This window comes from Paramormyrops kingsleyae, chromosome 11 (genome assembly GCF_048594095.1).
Source record: "Paramormyrops kingsleyae isolate MSU_618 chromosome 11, PKINGS_0.4, whole genome shotgun sequence".
NCBI lineage: Eukaryota > Metazoa > Chordata > Actinopteri > Osteoglossiformes > Mormyridae > Paramormyrops > Paramormyrops kingsleyae.
Window position 1 is genome coordinate 9,433,000 of NC_132807.1, and position 20,572 is coordinate 9,453,571.

The 20,572-nt window shown below is 50.8% G+C and overlaps 1 protein-coding gene across 3 annotated transcripts in view; it reads left to right on the forward strand.

Moving 5' to 3' along the window:
• pias1b (protein inhibitor of activated STAT, 1b) overlaps positions 1 to 20,572 on the forward strand; it is a 40,520-nt gene that overhangs the window by 15,260 nt on the left and 4,688 nt on the right. For all 3 annotated transcript variants that reach the window (XR_002838677.2, XM_023815173.2, XM_023815175.2), the window contains exons 2-13: positions 4,537 to 4,972; positions 13,009 to 13,093; positions 13,874 to 13,921; positions 14,385 to 14,475; positions 14,779 to 14,913; positions 15,625 to 15,730; positions 16,841 to 16,914; positions 19,334 to 19,494; positions 19,573 to 19,703; positions 19,958 to 20,147; positions 20,252 to 20,397; positions 20,519 to 20,559. Coding sequence is in view for 2 of the 3 variants with exons in the window: in XM_023815173.2 (XP_023670941.1) it covers positions 4,537 to 4,972; positions 13,009 to 13,093; positions 13,874 to 13,921; positions 14,385 to 14,475; positions 14,779 to 14,913; positions 15,625 to 15,730; positions 16,841 to 16,914; positions 19,334 to 19,494; positions 19,573 to 19,703; positions 19,958 to 20,147; positions 20,252 to 20,397; positions 20,519 to 20,559 (1,644 nt within the window). In the remaining variant the exon portion in view is untranslated. The remainder of the gene's footprint in view (positions 1 to 4,536; positions 4,973 to 13,008; positions 13,094 to 13,873; positions 13,922 to 14,384; positions 14,476 to 14,778; positions 14,914 to 15,624; positions 15,731 to 16,840; positions 16,915 to 19,333; positions 19,495 to 19,572; positions 19,704 to 19,957; positions 20,148 to 20,251; positions 20,398 to 20,518; positions 20,560 to 20,572) is intronic.

The following is a 20,572-nucleotide window of genomic DNA, read 5'->3' on the forward strand; positions in this document are numbered from 1 at the left end:
GCATCTTGTAAAAAGGAACCAGTTCAGCAGTGTGTGAGCGCGGCTTTAGTGAATCGGGGAAATTAAGGTATTCGTTCTCTTCACTCGGTGCAGAAATGGTAATATAAACATTCAGAGCTTAGGCACAGTGTGTACTCTTACATGCCCTCTTAAAATGTGAGGAATAAACTCCTAAAGGACAGATTTTCTCTGCAGATATGGATTGAATGCTTATGGCCAGTGAAGGAAGAAAATTCTTTTGTTAGTTAAATTTCAGGTATCTCTTGGCTTTAGCCAGCTCCTTCAGGCCTTTGCCTTCCCTCGCATCACGGGATCCCTCAGTGCCACTGGATGCTCCTTGTCTCCGGGTTACGGACTCCCCCGACCCCTTGCTGTCTGTCCAGGCCCCTGCCCGGAGCGACTCGCGGCTGTCAAATTGGGGCCGAAACAGAAACCCAGCAGTATACCAGAATCTGCTGGTACAGGTATTGACTGGAGAAGAGCTCTAGTGCTTTACAGTAGCAGTTATTGTTGCTGAACCAGAAACATTAGCAAGGTAGTAAGGAGGCTTTTGTGTATAATTGTGTATGTGCACATACAGCATACAGATGTCATGGCATGATTCATGCCTTTTTAAAACTGGTTTCTAACAGGGGGTGTGTGAAAGGGGCTTATACACTGTGGTGAGCGCGGTGTAAATTGGCAGATTTATCGGTGATAAAAGATGACTTTCCCTGATAGTTTGTATTACCTCGCTGTGGCTCTGAGGCCTGTGAGGTAGGTGGGGCTGAGGCCTGCTGAGGTCTGAGACCCTCTGATGCTTCACATAGCTGTAGTTTAGTCATAGAATGGAGTAGATTTAGAAGTAAATGAAAATGCAGAGAGGAGTGTTGTTCTTGGGCAGAGTTGGAGTTTGGAGAAGCCATGTTTCAGACTCCAGGCTGTTCAAGAGCAGCACGTGATGTTCAGGCATGATTACGCTCAAATGTTGCTAGGAGAATCGGGGTTCAGGTCCTGTCCCAGCCCCGATCCCTGCTGCAGATGTCCCTCTCGGTGATCTCTCGCTTGCTTCTTTACCCATAGCACATCATGTGACGCGTTATGAGTAAAGAAAGTCGCCCGCTGAGAAGGGTGTGTGTGAGAACAGTCGGCAGTGCACGCCCTGCTTTGGGGCACGTGCAGTGGCTGAGCTCCGATAATGGAATCGAAGGCTACGAAAACGGGGCTTTGGACTGACCTGGAATGTAGTAGACAAAGCGCAATGCATGTGGAATGTCAATACCGTGATGATGATGATGATGATGAACGTATGGTGGTGTTTCTAAGAAGGCGGAACCCTCCAGCGCCACAATGGACTCTGCACCTGTGAATGCCGGTTAAGCTAATGAAGTTAGCATAACTTACAGCTGACACAGTCTCCGGAGAAAAACAGACTATCCAACAGCAGCTAAGGGGAGGCTCTCTGCGTTTCTGTTGTCACCCCCCCAGGGTTAATTCCTGATGCTGATTCTGACACGGCTTGGTGTGGCTCGGTTATGTGGCACGTGTCCTGAGCTGTAACTCGCCGCTAAATTTTGACTTTGTAACACAGTGAAATGGAAACGTGAAATGCCACTGGCTGCTTATTTAACTAGATAACTGTGCCAAATGCAGAGTCAAAAAGCTCTTGGGAGGTATGTGCTTACACTGTGCATTAAACCTGATAGCCCCCCCCCCCCACTGTGCGTGTTTCTGGAGTATACAGATATTTACTTTGTGTTTCTTGAAAGTAGTTTGTGATGAAATTGTCTGTAAGATACACAACTTCAGAACTCCCTTAAAAATTTCCAGTGGAGCTTCAAAGGCCAAGATCTCGCCCTGCAGGACAGCCTTTACTTTCAAGATTTCCTTTCAATTTTTTTTTTTTTTTTTGTAGGTAAAAGACAACATGTGTGAATGATTCTTTTTGGGATCCGGTTTATGCGTCCCGGGCTTGAGATCACCCTGTGCTGATTACATTTTGTTTAGGACTTTATTTTCCATCTGAACTTGAAACGCTTCACTGGAAGCATCGATGGGAGTGGGTGTTGAATTTGTTTTGAGCGCGCTGGAAACCGTACACCGCTGCGAGTATGTGGTTTGGGGGCGAATCCGCACGCTGTGCTGTCGGGCTCGCCTCGAGTGCTTGGCTCTGCTCTCCACTGTCCGTCTGCCCAGCTCTGCTCCGATCGGGACATAAGGGGCCAAATGTTTTTGAATTAATTGTAGGTCTCAAGCTGGGCAGTGAGTCAGCTTTTCGAACGGCAGCCTCTGACAGCTAGGTGATATTTATAGGTTTCTCAGACCGATCGCCGGAGTTAGAAGCCGGGGCCGTGGGCGGCAGCGTTTTTAATGAGAAATCCCTGATGTGGGCTCGCTTGGTTCATGGCCCAGCATTCTTAGCGGCGAGTGGGAGGTGTGGGAGGTGCGGGGGAGCCATTAGCTGCCAGCATGTCCCCCACCCACAGAGCCTTGCCTGTCTCCTCTTTTGTTTTCCTTCTGCCCCCCCCCCCACCCCCCCAGGCAGTTGGGGCATTGCATATGAACGCAGTGGCCTAAGAGTCCCCTCCATGCTCTCTCTCTCACGCCCCCGCCCCACCCCCAAAACATGAATATGGTGTGGGGCCTGCAGTTATTGGGGCGGCTGCATGCCTTCCCATCGCCACACGGCCTGTTCCTGTCGCTGTCCCCCACTGCATGAGGGCAATAACCGCTGGACAGGCTAATGTTGTCATCGCTGAGCCTTGTCCAGGAAATCCGATGTTTATTCCTAAAGAACCCCCCCAGCAAACAGGGTCTTTGTCAAGACAAATGGTTCTGAAGGAGATGCAGTCTTTTTCCACGGATTTAACCGCTAATGGATTACCCCTCCCTCAACTTGTAATCCTCAAAGTTAAACTGAATCTGGAAGTGTGTCGGCAGAGTTGTGCTTGTTTGCGTTCCCGGCCTGTTTGGCTGATCTAATTAAGCGTGGCGGGTGGCATGGCGCGGGGGGGGGGGCTACAGGCCGGACCTGCCCCCTGCGGGGGAGAGAAGTACCTTCGACACACGTTCAGGTTTCACATCCGCAGCAGCGAAAATCTGCGTTTAGGGGGATATCCAGCTAAATGGCAAAATTTCATGTTTACGGTCACATGTAGATGAACCTTGTTTGGTTTTTCCTTGTGGTAAAATGCTCTGCCTTGTCTGCTGTGACATTTAGTACCTTGGAAATCTTCTTGGAAAGTAAAATCTCTTTGGGAATCTTACTGTTGACAATGAAACGATAACGAGGTAAAATGACACGATATGTGTGAAATGCGTTTATGAGGCTGTAAATATGGCCTCTTCAGCGAGTAATAAGATGCATTTTTTGATGCTGTGTTGCAGCACGTAATTTTACATTGGAGAACAGGCCTAGATGTCACTGACTGCCTAGTTTATCATTGTACCTTTGTGTGGTTTAGCAAAAGCAGTAAAAATGAAAAAAGTACATGTTCACCTAGCTGGTAATTCTGGTCATTGTGTTTAGCTTGCTGTCCACTTACTCCACTAAAAGTTCCATTATTTCATAGTTTGTTACTCAGTATTTACTGTACTGGGAATCAAGACCAAATAAATGACTGTCAAAAAGAGACTAATTGACTGGTCTTATAATTCCAAATAAGCATTTCACCATCATGTCTGCCAGCATGTTCCCAGGGCTTGGGAACTCCAACAACAGTGTGCTTCTATCAAGCTGAGCAGTTCATTTTTAATGTGCATATACTTTGTGTCTCTTACTGAGGCTTTGCTTCCTGTTGCTTTTAAGTTTCCGCGTTGCTAATTTTATCTTGTGCTTTCCTTTACCTTCCAAATCAATTGGTTTTTAAAATTCCAGTGGAAAAAATACAAATTATGCTGAAATTTGATGAATACAGAGATTTTTCACAGTATGTAAATTCTCTGTGATTTTCCTGTGGGCAAACAAAATCAAATGTTACTTGATGACCTAAGAGGACATAATTCTTTTGTAAAACAAAACAGCGGGTGTGGTTTTTTTGGTTGCGATTCTCCTTTAGATGGTCGGGTCCCTTCCTGTGGAGGAGGTTTCGCTCATGGGCGTGTGTGTGAGTGAGCATGCAGGCACACACCCACCTTGTGGTCAGCCTCCAAAAGAGACGAGATCTCACGGCCTCCACAAGGCCCCTTCCCTGCGGCGTAGGTGTGTCTCGGCCTGGGCTCGCTTGGGTACAGCCGTCTTCCTGAGCGCCTGTCGTGGTCAGCAGTACTGGGTGGAGGTGTGATGTCCTGGGATCAGCATCAGCATGGGAAACCCAAAACGTATCCATAAAACAGCCGCTTTTATTTCCCTCTTTGGACTTTATCCAATTACCTGCAGTCCTGATGAATACTAGATATGACAGCTTGGCTTGACAGCTTGGTATGCAAATGTGTGCTTGAGTTTTGTCGTGAAATGTGGAGTTTAATAAGGACCTCAGATTTACCTCTCTCTCTTTCTCTCTCTCCCTCTCTCTCTCTGTCTGTGGCTCTTTCTCTCTGTCTCCTATACGATGGCAGCAAATGGTAATGAGCCTTCGTGTTTCGGAGCTCCAAGTACTACTGGGATACGCGGGACGCAACAAACACGGTCGTAAGCACGAACTCTTGACCAAGGCGCTGCACTTACTGAAGGCCGGCTGCAGCCCTGCCGTGCAGATGAAAATCAAAGAGCTGTACCGCAGGCGCTTCCCCACCAAGATGGTATCCCCCGCCGAGCTGGCCCTGCCCAGCGTCCACACCAGCAGCAGCTCCCTGGCCGCAGGCATCACCCAGCTGGCTTTCGACAGCCATGGCGCCCCATCGCCCCTGCTGCCCGTCTCCCTGCTGGGGCCCAAGCATGAACTTGGCCTGCCTCACCTGCCCTCGGCCCTCAACCCAGTGCACCCCGATGTCAAGCTGCAGAGGCTGCCCTTCTACGACATGCTGGATGAGCTCATCAAGCCCACCAGTCTGGGTGAGTGTGCTTCTCTTAGGCCGTCTCTCTGCTGTGCTCGGCCTGTCGGTATCTCTCTCTCCCTGTGCCTGCCCGTCTCTCTGCTGTGCTCGGCCTGTCAGTGTCTCTCTCTCCCTGTGCCTGCCCGTCTCTCTGCTGTGCTCGGCCTGTCGGTGTCTCTCTCTCCCTGTGCCTGCCCGTCTCTCTGCTGTGCTCGGCCTGTCGGTGTCTCTCTCTCCCTGTGCCTGCCCGTCTCTCTGCTGTGCTCGGCCTGTCGGTGTCTCTCTCTCCCTGTGCCTGCCCGTCTCTCTGCTGTGCTCGGCCTGTCGGTGTCTCTCTCTCCCTGTGCCTGCCCATCTCTCTGCTGTGCTCGGCCTGTCGGTGTCTCTCTCTCTCTCTGTGCCTGCCCGTCTCTCTGCTGTGCTCGGCCTGTCGGTGTCTCTCTCTCCCTGTGCCTGCCCGTCTCTCTGCTGTGCTCGGCCTGTCGGTGTCTCTCTCTCCCTGTGCCTGCCCGTCTCTCTGCTGTGCTCGGCCTGTCGGTGTCTCTCTCTCCCTGTGCCTGCCCGTCTCTCTGCTGTGCTCGGCCTGTCGGTGTCTCTCTCTCCCTGTGCCTGCCCGTCTCTCTGCTGTGCTCGGCCTGTCGGTGTCTCTCTCTCCCTGTGCCTGCCCGTCTCTCTGCTGTGCTCGGCCTGTCGGTGTCTCTCTCTCCCTGTGCCTGCCCATCTCTCTGCAGGGTCTGTGGTGTCTCTCTCGGCTTTCTCATTTTTCTCTTTGCTTTGCTGTCTCTCTCCCTCAGCCCACCTCACACGCTGCCTGCCCATCATTCTTCTCTCTCTCTCTCTTTCTTTGAGTCTGCCTGCCTGCCTTTCTCTATCTCTCTGAAGCTCTCTAAGCCTATTTGTCTTCCTCTTCTTTCTCTCTGTCTCTCTCTCCAAGTCTCCCCGTCTCTTAGCCTGGCAGTTTCCCCCCCCCAATCCCTCTCTCCCCTTAACTCTCTCTCTATGCCTGCTTGTCTTCCTACACTCTCTCTCTCTCTAAGCCTGTCTGTCTTCCTCTCCTACTTTTCCTATCTTGATCTGGGCCTCCCTCCCTCTCAGCCTCGGCCTTTTTTCCCCGCTCTCTCTGTCACTCCTCCATTTTCAGTCCTCTCTCCCTCTCTGTGAACGTTTTTAAGCCTGCCTGTCTTTCTCCTCTCCCTCCCCCACCTCTCTCTCTCACCCTTACATATGCCTGTCTTTCTCCCACCCCTCCCCCCTCTTTACTTCTCCCTCCCTTGAACCCTTTCTCTAAGCCTGCCTGTCTCCCCTCCCCCTCCCTCTTTTCCCCCCTTCCTCCCCCCTTTCTCTCTCTCCCTCCCCTCTCTCCCTCTCTCTCTAAGCCTGCCTGTCTCCCCACTCTCTCTCTGAGTCCTCCTGTCTCTCTCTCTCTCTCTCTCTCTCTCAGCCCTCTTTGTTCTCTTGCCTTCTGTCACACAGCCTGTTTTCCTCTCTCTTGCCAGTCTTTTTTTTTCCTTTGTCTCTCTATTTTCTGTTTCTGTGCACTTGTCTACCATCAGTCCTTTCACTCGTCTGTCTCTCATTTTCTTGTGCATCTCTGCTCCTCTTCATCTCAATTCCTGTCTGTCTGACGTGGTGGTGAGGAGTGGAAGGCTTTCATGCGAGACACAGGAAGCCAGAGGTGTAGCACCGTGCCTGCTGATGGGGAGCCCCCGAAACGCCTGCGTGACGTGTTATTTTCTCAGTAGTTTCTTCTTTGTTCGCCCGAAATATGCCGGTCGGGCGGTTTTCCTGTGACTTCCTTTCAGCAGCTGTAACATGGGAACCTCGTGAACATTCATAGCAGCTTTGACACTGGGACAGTGCCGACTTGGGGCGCCGTCCACTCAAGGCAGCATTTCCTAGCATTGGTGTAACTTAGTTTCACATTCCACCTGTGACCATGTCATTCCTTTGGCCCTTTACCCCCAGCAGAAAGATGTACGCTGCTCCTTTAATGAAGCCCCCTGGCCCCGTTTCAGAATCTCAGACCAGATGCAGCTGCAGGTCTAAAGCACACGGAGTAGAAAGATTCCTCTAAGTTAATTAATATCAGCAACACTTTTTTTTTGTCCAGTTGCGAGCAAAGCACATGACTGGTGCACCGTGTTCAGCCAGACTATCCACACATTTGGAGTGCAGTACGTACAATAGGGATACAGAGAATGCTGAATACCATTATCAGTCGTGTTAAGGTGTAAATGTTCCCAAACGATACAGAAAGTGACTTTTATTATTAACTGTTTCATGGCCCATAGGCTGGCGCAGGGTTTCTGGAACTCGTGGCCCTCAAGGGGGTTTGTACATTTCCCCTGAATCTGAGGGGGGGGGGGGGTCTTTGCAGTGCTTAGACCCTAAGCATGTGATACACTGTCAGCATTTACCCTCCGTGTTTGTTTTTTTCCCCCGGCCTTAAAACTATATTGGCAGCTGCTCTTAAGTATCAGTGGGAAATATAATTCATTAATTTTATTGAAGCTCATCTTACCTTCGGCCCTGGCCTGCCCCCCGCATGGCCTGGCAGTGACTGAGACCTGCGTACCTCTGCTGGTGGTGCCTTGTGCCGCCTCTCCTGGCCCGTAGATGCGATGTTCTTATGATGCTGGTAATGCAGCGTTAGCTTGCTTCAGGCGCTCTCTGTTCGCGTCGCGCAGCCGGCTGCGGAGCGAGGCCATGGGCACCGGCCACGTGCGCCTTTGCATGCGTTTGCAAGTTAAAGCAGCGGCTGAGTGGCCATCGCAGGCGTGCCTCCGGTCAGGTGAGACGGCTGTGGCGGCGATGGCACGCGCGTCACCCGTTCCCCCAGCGGCTCTCTGAGGAATCGGCCCGCGGCTCCCCGCTTGCCAGGCACAGACATTTATAAAGACGGCTCCCCCATACAGAAAGGCGAGCCGCCTGCGGCCCCACCTCCTGCCCCCCCCCACCCCCCCGCTTTGGCCTGCTTTCCAAAAGCCGCTATATATCACTTGTGTGTGCGCTGATGTTATCGCAGGCGTGCAGTTCTGGGCTCTAAGGTCCCTAGTTTCGCAAATGAAGCGCGTCACACACGTGTGCAAACGCACGCAGAGGCCCTGTGCCACATTAGTCTGTTACCCTGGTTTGACCTGGATTAAAAACAAATCAAAGGGTTTAGGGTTAGACCCTAAATATGGGCAGTGCCATGCAGGAGGGTAATGAATGATCACATGACTGATCACATGACTGACCGGTGAGGCCTCCTGTATCCCAATAATAACAGACACACTTGGCGGTATCAGGGCCTGTGGTGTCCCCGTAACATCGGGAGGGGCCTCCATATTCAGGCAGAGTAGTGCCTCTTGCAGTGGCACATAAACCCCGGCACCTTTTTTCGCTGCCCGTCGACGTTGGTGCACCTTTGTGCGGCTGTCTGGGCCCGAGGGGTGCGCACTCTAAATCTCAGCGTGCGTTTGGCACGCCACTGGGACATCGACGTCACGCTTCATCTCACGTTCTTATATCCATGACAACTGGCCGGTCTCGCGCCGAGCGGAGAAACGCCTCCCAAGGGAGCGATAAGCGACCTTCATTTGCTCGTGCAAACGATGCATTTCCTGGATTATCACCCGGATCCGCTGACTTCACGGGCTCTGGCTGCATTTCCTCCGGCGCAGCCCAGCTCATACCTCAGCCCTCACTGAGTTTACATTCCCTCCCCTGTGCTCTGCTGAACCGGCTTTATGATTTTTGTCATAAACTGCCATGGTGAGACTCGCGTCAGACTTGTTCTCCCCGGTTTAAAACGTGGTGGCGTCAAGTCCAGCTGAAGCGTTTGCTCTGCTTTAGCGCCTTACCTAAAAACGCTTCCCCGTGCGGCCATTCTTGAAGTTTCTTCCGTTGCTTTTATGACCGTTTATTAATTGAATTTTTTCCTGCATGTTGCTTTGGCCGTATTTCACTGAAGTCCTTTAAATGTGCAGTTTAAACCCAAAACTTGAAAAAGTAAAGAGTTTATTTTTTTGAAAAATAAACCTTTCTAGTCTATTACTTAACCACTGTACGCACTTACAGGCTTCACGTCCCCCAAGAAACGGAACCTCTTAATTAAAAATGGAGTCTTTTTTGATTAATCCTGTCAGACATTACAGGACTGGATGAGCTGACAGCAGGCTTTGAATGTCACCATTTAATGCTGTTTGAATCTTCCAGTATTCACTACATGTTTGGCTGTTCGCACCAGCCTCACGCTGCAGTAAACCAGTCTGCTTTACAGAGGTCTTGCATGCAGAACGTTCCGTAGAAATGCTAATGCAATAAAACTAAATTTTGATGACAGGTTGTAACGGGTGACCACTGAAACAAATGCTTTGTCTTGGGTGCCAATAAAATGATGAAGAGATGATTTCCTGATGTAAGCTTCTCATGCAAGCATTCCACTGCCCCCATTGGATGGATTTCTGGAGAACAGGCCCATTAGAAGCAGGGTTCCATGCCTTGTCTCTCTTGTAACTGGTGATTTTATTAATACTTTTAATACCAGCAAGGTTGGCTTCTGATTTCATATTGTATAATTCATATTGTAGGCAAATGGCAGCTTCACACGTTCAGCGTCGGGCTGGGTGATATGGACCAGTGCGCTGCATGTAGCACCTGTGAGTGAATGGGAGGGGCAGGGCAGGGTTCAGAAGGGGAGGGGCGGGGCAGGGTTCACTTGTGCGAGAGACACACAAGAAGAGGAGAAATAAGCGCACTGAAATAGCCACACATTTACTCCTCTGTGTTTGTTTATTCATATCAGAATTAGTGTCTGAGAATGAGACTTGAAGCTTGAAGGCTGTGGCCTTCTGGCCCCCCCCCCTGATATCTGTCTAACTGGAGAAGTTTCTTTCTCCCCCCAACAGCCTCGGATAACAGCCAGCTGAACGGCAATGCGATATAGATCTCGATTATTTTTTTTCCCCATAAAGCAATAACAAATAGACAGTTCCAAGTCAGAGCCAAATGTCCCCAATGTCACACAGGTACTTTTATTAACAAACAGCTGTACATGTGCATGAAAATGGCTAAAAAATAAACTACCGTCATATATTATTTTACCAAGCAGCTCCTCTTCACCAACCTGCCTCTTGTCTGTCTGTCTGTCTCGATTCTGTCCCTGCATGTAGCACCTGTGAGTGAATGGGAGGGGCAGGGCAGGGTTCAGAAGGGGAGGGGCGGGGCAGGGTTCACTTGTGCGAGAGACACACAAGAAGAGGAGAAATAAGCGCACTGGTGGCTCTATGTGTATAATCTTACAGCAGCACAAACTATATCGATATAAACTGTATTATCTTACCCTATATCTCATATGAAAATATATCGATATATCTTAAAAACTCGATATATCACCCAGCACTAGTTCAGCATAAGAAATTCAGGGGTCAGAATGATTTGTTCCTCGGTCTCAGGCTTTTACTGATCCAGCAGGCAGTAATGAATAACTTTGGTCTCATTCCTTCAGTGTGTATTTTCCGCACTGGACTCTGGCTGTGTACATTGTCCTGCTTGTACGCTGTCAATAATTGACTGAGGTAATGACGGAGTCCTTGGGCCAGGTTCTGTGCTTCTTCGGTGACTATCTGTTCTGCAGGTCCGCTGCATGCTTTTTGGACCTGGGTAACCCAGCAAAAGTTTCTGGGGGGGAGAGTTTAACGATGTGAACATTTTGCGTATCGGTGAAAGGCTTGTCGTGGCTCTGACTGTAAGGTCTGGGCATGGAGCTGATTCCCACATGGCAAGATTGTTTCTGTTGTTCTCTGTGTGTTACTCATCCCCCCCCCCCCCAAACAACAGGTCCAGACAGTTACCCTGCAAAGCGACCCCTTGCTCTTGTTCTTTTTCCCTCCCTTTAAGGCACTGATTTATTTTTGTGGCCATCCAGGCTCATGACTTGAATGGGCCACTTTCCTCTCAGTCCATTACATCTGAAATATTGATTAGCTTTCTGGATAATTGAGATCTGGACAGACGTTTCATATTGCACGTGTGGAGGGAGCATCTTGCGCGCACACTTTGGCAAACCAACCTTCACAGCATTTCATGCTTTTGTGTTTTATGTACACCTCTGGGGGGTGTTACAGGCATCCCTTGATTGGCCCTCATGCCTCCTGGAGACGGCCGCGTGCGTCACTAACGAGCTCCAGCTGCAATGTGTTTGCATGCGGAGTTCTGGCGATATCGCATGCTGCATTCTTTCTGCTTTATTTAATTCTCTCTGCCCACGCCCCGCCCCCCTGGCCTGCTCTGCCAATAATCCGAGGAGGGTGTGGTCAGAAGGGAAGCAGGAGATGACTTGGCGGGGGCTTCGTGTTGGCCGAGGCTCGGGATGTAGCACGCCAATCACCGCCCGGCAGTGCTCACCTTTAAATCCTCTGTGCATCCAGTTGTGGAAACAACTCAGGTCTGTTGGGCTTTGTAGCTATATTTAGCCGTGGTGCCAGGGAGGCAGGGCAGGCTCCTGCACAGCGAAGATGAGTGCTGGGCTAATCTACAGTGTGCAGTGTGCTGCTCTCTCCACTGAACCCTGCATAACGAACCTCGGGGAGGGGTAATAGTGCGAGTGGGTGGGTGATGTATGTTTAATGGCTTTGGTGTGGGCTGTAATTGGAGCACCCCTGTGCCTCTGTCCCACGTTTTCAGTGATATTCTTCCACGGTAATCACTGAATGGAGGATGATGATGGCGATATCTCCGAACACTGTGTGCACGACAGGCACGTTGGAAATAAACTGGTCCTTTATCTGTCCTGGTTACTGGTCCTGAGGTTAACCTTTATCTGCATACGTGTGTTCGCTGCCTTTGTCGGGGAAGATGTTAAGAATGAAGATTTTGATTTGGGGGAAGAAAATGACAGTGAGTAGGAAGTCCACATAGATAAAAGTGTGTTTGTGCGCGTGCATATGTGTGTGTATGTGTGTACGTACGTACGTACGTACGTACGTACGTACGTACATTTTGCCAGGTGCGTCCCACGCCCTCAGTGATGTGAGTCGGCATGCGAGGGCGGTTTGCTGCTTTTTGCGTGCGGACAGCATCCCCCCTGTAACTGTGGACTGGGTTCCTGATCCTGGAATCCTGTGGGCTGACTAATGGGACCCTGCCCTGAGGAACGCCACTGCTCATGCTCCTAAATCCACATGCTAGTCAGGTGTGGGCTGGGGAGGGGGTCTCACGCTGTCTGGGGGAGTTAATCTTCCACATGTGTGGCAGCTGCGGCTTCGGCGACGGGGAGGGGGGGGGGGGGCTTCAGCCAGTGCAGCTGTGGCCAGCCTTGCTTTCAGCTGCCGCTGCCTTTCTCTAAGGGACACACAGCCCTGAATCAGGCCGGGAGCTTGCACGTTTAAAAAAACACCACAGGTGTGTGGAGTGTCCCTATTGCACGAGAACCAGTGTCTCTGCTCTGCACTCTCCCCTTGGCCGACTACACTGTGGACCAGGAAGAAGTTTAAAACGGCGACCATTTTCTCAAAGAGAAACATCCTGCTTTCCCGTACATAAACACAGACATGACAGGACAAATAGCACCTTAATGAGGGCACAGGAAATAGCTCAGTCTGTAACTTGCCTCCACTTCACCCACTGGAGTTTAATGCGGCCTACACACACTAATATGGGCATTGCTGCCATCTTCGGTGGGACTGTGGATTGGTCCGGGTGTTTCGGCAGCTAAGCCTCTCTTCCATGTTAAGTTCCTTGCTGGACGTGAAGTGACAGGGAAGAGGAGTCACAGGGAGCGTTTAGTCTCTCACCGCTGGGGGCTGATGCCAGGATTAGAGCCCGTCAGAGATAACAAGTGCTAACCTGTCTGAATCCCCCGCCGGCATGAACGCTACGCTATGCACACGCAAAGCTGAGCGGCCAAGCGCCCCCCGGGGGTGAAATAGCCACACATTTACTCCTCTGTGTTTGTTTATTCATATCAGAATTAGTGTCTGAGAATGAGACTTGAAGCTTGAAGGCTGTGGCCTTCTGCCCCCCCCCCCTGATATCTGTCTAACTGGAGAAGTTTCTTTCTCCCCCCAACAGCCTCGGATAACAGCCAGCGGTTTCAAGAAACGTGCTTTGCGTTTGCACTGACGCCTCAGCAAGTGCAGCAGATCAGCAGCTCAATGTAAGTCTTCGTGTGTTACCAGTCGCCCAACTGGGCTTTCTGTCCCCCCGCTAAGGAAGAATATTCACTTTCTGCTAGTAAATATCACTATAGTGTGGACGTTGTCACGGTTCCTCCCCGTGTGGTTCCCCCATCTGCTTCTAACTAGGTGGGCTGGGTGTTATCATATCGGTATTATATCGCGCATGCGCAATAATCACCCAGGCTTCAGATGACGGCGAAACATTTGGCCGGACGCCAGCTTTTCGGTGCTCTACCGACGTTTATTTACTCCCACAATTTAAGCAGATTAGTAGTACGGCTAAATTATTAATGAGATCTGTTTTGTGACCCCCAAAAGTAAGTAATCTGTATAAACTTGCGTATCTTTATCTTTATTAAATTCTGTTAGCGGAGCACACGACATAATACTGTTCTGGTAGGTTCCTTGGTTTGGTAAGTGGCGGTGAAGACAGGGACAGCTCAACAGCCAAGGAGATATTGTGGATGAACAAGGTAAAAAGATGTCGGTGGTATGGCAGTACTTTAACATAAGGACATGGCAGATTTATACTGATTACCAACATAAAATGCCTCGTTTATATTTTAGGCATGCTACTAATCTGCTTACTAATCTGTAGGCGTAAATAAACGTCTGCATAATATCCGAAAAGCTGCCGTCCGGCCAAAAGTTCTTGCCCATCATCTGAAGCCCCAGTGATTTTTGCGCTTGCGCTGTCATTTCAATGTGATATTGGCCAGCTCTGCTTCTTACCTGCCCGTGTGTCACCCCTCGTTCAGGGACATCTCCGGGACCAAGTGCGACTTCACCGTTCAGGTCCAGCTGAGGTACGTCTGCAGAGCCTTCTCTGCCTCGCCGTCTGCACAATCAGCTCATGGCGTTCCTGAAAGACAAGCTCCTCTTTGGTTACAAACATCTCCTGGCGCTTCCTGTTGTTCTTCTGATGAGGTGTTTTGACAGTAACTCTCAATAACTTATAACTCTCGGCTCGTTCAGAGAGCATCTTAATTTCACACCACTGTTTTTTTTTTTTATCTTTTTGGACCTGCTGCTGTTAGTCATTACTTACTGCAAAAAGCACAAGCTATGAGTCACATCAGAATGAAAGTGTCTGTTAAGCAGTTCAGTAAATAAAGGCACATTTTGTCATTTAGCAAGGCACTGGAATGGACTGATTTTTGACCTGTGTTTACAGTAATGCTGCACACCCACGTTTTGGGGAGTTCTGTATAATATACAATCTAAAATATTGTTTATGTTGCCCATCCTGGCCTGGCCTGCCCCCTACAGGTTTTGTTTATCGGAGACAAGCTGTCCTCAGGAAGATCATTTTCCTCCCAACCTGTGTGTGAAAGTGAATGGAAAGCCCTGTAGTCTCCCGGTGAGTGTTCCGGCTGGACACAGCCTGCAACCTGCCTGTTATACACCCCAACCTGCTGTTATACACCCCAACCTGCCTGTTATACACCCAACCTGCCTGTTATACACCCAACCTGCCTGTTATACACCCAACCTGCCTGTTATACACCCCAACCTGCTGTTACAGGCGTCCTCCGACTGATATCAGACTATTGTCATATTCATGCCGATCATGTGATGACAGAATGTCTAAACACAGTCATGTCCTCAGCTATCCAGCTCCTTTTCTGCGGCATGTCTCACTGCTCCCTCCTCTCTCTGCCAGGGATATCTTCCTCCAACCAAAAACGGTGTAGAGCCAAAGCGACCGAGCCGGCCCATCAACATTACCTCACTGGTCAGGTTGTCGACGACTGTGCCCAACACCATCGTGGTATCGTGGACCTCTGAGATCGGAAGGGTACGGACTCACCTCTCCAGGGCTGCGTTTCCTGCCAGGCGTTCGCTACTCAGTTACAATGACGGTGATTAAAATCAGTCAGAGGAAACAGAATCAGCCTTCAGAGAGGCTCCGAACTGTATTTCCGGGTGTTTCTCTGCCCCGAGAGAGCCTATGGAGCGTATTTCCGGGTGTTTCTCTGCCCCAAGAGAGCCTCTGGAGCATATTTCCGGGTGTTTCTCTGCCCCGAGAGAGCCTATGGAGCATATTTCCGGGTGTTTCTCTGCCCCGAGAGTGTCTATGGAGCGTATTTCCGGGTGTTTCTCTGCCCCGAGAGAGCCTCTGGAGCGTATTTCCGCCCCATGCTGTCAGATGCTTCGCCAGTCCACACCGCATTGTGTCATGTTGCGGTGACTTCATGGGTGTGTATTTCAGTGCCGTCACATGCCTGAACCAGGGCCTGTGCATGCCACTGTTGCGAAATCAGCTGTTGCGGTTTCTGCACGTCCAAAGCCAGATAGACATTCTTATGCCATTTTTCTCCTGTGCACTTAAAGCTGCCAGGAGCGCTCAGACTTGGGAGATGCCTAAGTCAGAATTCGGCATTCCCACACGCCGGATGCCACAAAGGGGGCTATTGTTCACCTGGAGAGCAATGAAATTGCCTTTGGTCCATGGCTGCGCAGGTGCAGCTGCACGAAAAGAGCTGTGTGTCTGTGTGTGTGTCCTCAGAGCTACTCCATGGCCGTGTACCTGGTGAAACAACAGTCCTCCACAGTGCTGCTGCAGAGGCTGCGTGCCAAAGGAATCCGGAACCCAGACCACTCCAGAGCTCTCAGTAAGTGGGGGAGGGAGGCGGACGGGGAGGAGAGCGGGTGTGCTGGAGGAGCAGGGGGTAGGGCAGAGGGGGAGGGGGTATGCTGGAGGAGCGGGGGAGGGGTGGACATGGAGGGGGAAGGGCAAATGGGGGAGGAGCAGGGAGGAGCATCTCAGAAGAATGGGGGAGGGGTGGACTGAAGGGGGAGGGGCACGCTGGAGGAGTGGGGGAGGGGCTGACATGGAGGGGGAGGGGCACGCTGGAGGAGTGGGGGAGGGGCTGACATGGAGGGGGAGGGGCATGCTGGAGGAGTGGGGGAGGGGCTGACATGGAGGGGGAGGGGCACGCTGGAGAAGTGGGGGAGGGGTGGACTGAAGGGGGAGGGGTGGGGTGGACTGAAGGGGGAGGGGCATGCTGGAGGAGGAGGCAGATTCAGAGAGGCTCTTGATGCTTGTTTTCCAGAAGAAGCAGAGGGACGGGGGGGTGGGTCTGCTGTACGACAGGCTCCCTAACATCAATGAAAGCTGCCCCACCACCGGAACTGCGGGCGCGTTTGTGTAGTTGGGGCTCAGTCTGATCAATGTAGACATGAGTAAATGGTGAAGAGCGCAAGGTCTGCAGGACTCGTGTGGAAGCATGCGGGACGGAGGACTTTCCTGTGGCTCATTTTCTTTCCCTTCCACACACTGTTCTGTCACCACAGCACGGTGACATAAGCAGAAAATGATGCAGACGTATTATGCAGTATTATGAAATATTTTACTCTAATTTTGTAAATACCTGTAAGTCCCACTGATATGAATTTTAAGATAATGAATGTGTTCTCGCTCAACAAAACAGCTAGATTGGTAAATAAATGATAATCTAATGGTGAATCTTGGCCTTAAAAAGAAGCAGATCACCTCCGTTACTGACCCAGCCGCTCAGCTGCCCTGTCGCCACGCGTGACCGTGACCAGCCGCGGGTGGCTGCGCTCTCAACACGCAGCATTTTATGCAGAACTTGTTGATTGCTGATGACTTTGTTTGGCTTCGTCTCCGGCTGTTTAATGCACCTGGCGATGTAAGCGACATGCGACACATGGCGGCCACTAACGAGCGCACTGCTTCTGTCTCCGCTTCCTGTCCACAGTCAAAGAGAAGCTGACAGCGGATCCTGACAGTGAAATCGCCACCACCAGTCTGCGCGTGTCCCTGCTCTGCCCGGTGCGTGAGCCCTGTCCGCCGGCCCCTGCTTACACTGCTTGCGTCTCTCAGCCGCGTGCTGTTCCCGCCAAAGCACCACGGGGCGCCAAACACGCATGCTGTGATCACGTGTGAGCCAGCGGTAAATCCTGCCGTTAAGTGGTCACGTTGCCGAGATGCGAAAGGCACTCAGTCAGGCTCCATGTTGGCTATCTGGCATAGGCGGTGTTGCTGTCACAGTCACGGGTAAGGGGCGCTTACGGCCCAATGCTCCGCGAGCCCCTGATGCTCTGACACACAGGTGTGACGCCGCTAAAGTGACAATGAGCTGCCATAAGGACTAAAATACACGTTTTACTCGCATTTTAGTCAAAGAAATAACAAAAATTATCACTGTGATAATTTTGTCTAAAATTGTATCTAAATTAAACTTAAAAGAAATTTGTTTGATTTTAATTGTTGTAATTATTATTATTTATTATGTTGACGATAATTATAACAATAATCATAATAAACATTGTATTGAACAGTGGAGGTTCCAAATGCCGAATTTATTATTTAATATGAGGCGCTTTTCCACTGAGGTTCAGGAACCTTGTTGACCGTCATGCTAAATAAGCATGGCAGACAAAAATAGCTCATAGGTTAAAGCTCACATATAATTTCATACAAAATTATATTGCCATCCCAAAACAAAGGATGATGAACAAGTAATTTTGTTATAAGTTAGTTATCATCCCATATTGGGTAAAAACAAGGCAGAACATTTTCTTTATACGGCCTGCGCAACCTGTTTATAATTCATTATTAAACCTCACCAGCAGATCCATCTTTCTTTTTCTACAGGATAAAAAAAAACGATGCATCCTTATCTCATTAATAAGTGCTGCAGAGTTTCACTGGTTATTGACCAAATTTTCTGAAGCAGAAATATGGAGACATGCAGAAAAATGTATTAACGCATTTAATGTAACAGATACAAAAATAATTCTGTATGTCCCATTTTCAGTCCAATGTTTCAATTTCTGTTCTCTGCACTTCCGTGTAACTCCCAAGTTAGCTCCAGTGCTTGTGGTTGACCAATCAGCAAAGTTTATCTTTATAAGCCCGACCCAGTAGTTCTTGGTCAAGCAAAAAATACCAGAACACAATATGCCAGGAAAGTCTACATTTTTATCAGAAAACGATGCAGTGGCAACAAAATATGGATTTAATTTTTATTTGATATCGTCGTCAGCATTAATGCTGAGTTTAATCGTTTTTGTTTTAGTTGTACCCCTTGGTATATTTGGGGTATGTTTTCGTCAACATTTTCACCAATGAAATTAACACGGCTTTAAATGTGTGAATGTGGAAGCAGACTGCCCCTTCAGGTGGGGTGAATGTGGGAGCAGACTGCCCCTTCAGGTGGGGTGTATGTGGGAGCAGACTGCCCCTTCAGGTGGGGTGAATGTGGGAGCAGACTGCCCCTTCAGGTGGGGTGAATGTGGGAGCAGACTGCCCCTTCAGGTGGGGTGAATGTGGGAGCCGACTGCCCCTTCAGGTGGGGTGAATGTGGGAGCCGACTGCCCCTTCAGGTGGGGTGAATGTGGGAGCAGACTGCCCCTTCAGGTGGGGTGAATGTGGGAGCAGACTGCCCCTTCAGGTGCGGCGTCTGCTCTGCAGGCTACCTGGGTCATGTGGTCAGTTTGCTGTGGAGGGAGCATTCCGGATTAGGAGGGGATGTTGGGGGGGGGGGGGCAGCAGCATCTGTTGGACTCCTGAGAAAGGCTCTCCCCATGTCCTCCCGAGGCTGGGGGGGTGCGCATATGGGTCCGCAGGTGGGACCGGTGCCGTGAGCACGTGTGCTGTGTGCCCAGGAGGCGGCTTACGCTACGCTTCCTGTTTTCACACTTGTATAAACAACAGTGTGGAGCTGTTTGCTCTGCGCTCCCCCCTCTGGGGCTCCGGGCCCTATAGTTGCCATGGCGACCCTTTTCATTGGCATTCCAAATGCTCTGGCCTCTGTTTCAGGGCTGCCCTTGTTTCCTATGAACTTTCTGTTCACGCGAGGGCCAGAGGCCTCGCCTTTGAAGGGTGCCGCCTGCAGCCGCCCCTCTGTGTCATGCCGGTGTAGGCAGCGTATTCCGTATCGATATTGTTTGATGTATAATGAAAATGTTTCTTTTTTGGGTTATCGTGAAGCAGTAAACTAAACTGTACATGGAAGCTTTATGATATAGTTATAGCTGCGATAGGGACTAGTAATGGAAGGTTATTAATATAAAATAAATGAATCCCGGTGTACTGAACAGATTTATAATAACTGCGATGTTTCTTTGTTAATGATCTTTATCCTGCTTTGAGCATGATTAATGTCGGCTGCTGCCAGCGGCCACCTCTCCGTCTGCGCGCCCGGGATGCAGGCGTGGCGTGACGGTCCCGTCTCCCGTTTGCGCAGCTGGGGAAAATGCGGCTGATGATCCCGTGCCGAGCCATCACCTGCTCCCACCTGCAGTGCTTCGACGCCACGCTCTACATCCAGATGAACGAGAAGAAACCCACCTGGGTCTGCCCCGTCTGCGATAAGAAGGCCCCCTACGAGCTGCTGATCATCGACGGGTGAGCCCGGGGCCGCGAGTGGGCAGGGGAGGCCTGGAGGCCCGCAGGCCAGCTCATCCTGTGTCGCCGCTTGGCCAGGTTGTTCATGGAGATACTGAACAGCTGCGTTGACTGTGACGAGATCCAGTTCAAAGAAGATGGGAGCTGGGCCCCCATGAGGTCGAAGAAGGAAGTGCAAGAGGTGGCCGCCTCGTATAACGGCTTGGAAGGTACGTGTTGTGCATTCGCAGTGTGGGTGAGCAGGTAGACTCGGGTCCGAAGTAAAAAAAAAAAATATATATTAAAATATCTTTCAAGTGCCACGCTTAAAAAAATGCCGTTAGCATCTGTCGTTTAAAGTTTGTGTAGCAGCTGGTACAACTTTAGAAGCGGAGAGTTTGTGTGTCGGAGCTCTGCGCTTCCTGTGTGAGCGTCCGCGTGGATGCCGCACCCATGCGGACCTCTCGGGGCATTCCCACCGCAGGCGCCTGTCGGAACGCCGTGCCCGAGCACAGGAACAGCTCGTCTCACGGAGGCGGCGGCGGCGGCGGGAAGAAGGTGGAGGTGATCGACTTGACGCTGGACAGCTCCTCGGATGAGGAGGAGGAGGAGGAGCCCCCGCCTAAGAGGACCTGCCCCTCCCTGTCCCCCGCCTCGCCGCCTATCAACAAGGGGTGTGTCACCATGCTGCCGTCACGTGGATTTAAACACAGCTAACAAGTGAGCTTTTGCCTGGACGTGTGCCGGCTGTCCGCATTCACACTGTTCTGTGCTGCAGGGTGCTCAATCTCCACACCCAGGCGTCCCCGGTGGCCCGGACTCCCAGCATGCCCCCTGTAGACACCAGCTACATCCCGCCGCCCCCACCGCTACATCCCATCCAGGATTACCGCCACTACTACCACACGCCCAATGACCTATCAGGTACGGGGTCCGGCCCGCCCTGCCGGGGCTGCCAGCACTAATGACTATTCCGGAAGGCTCGCCACTGAGGCTGAGCAAATCGCTACGGCATTCCCAGCTAACTGCTTCTCTTTTTCTGTAGATCTGAATTTCTTCTCCTTTCTACAAGGCGATAACCACCAGGTACGTCCCGACC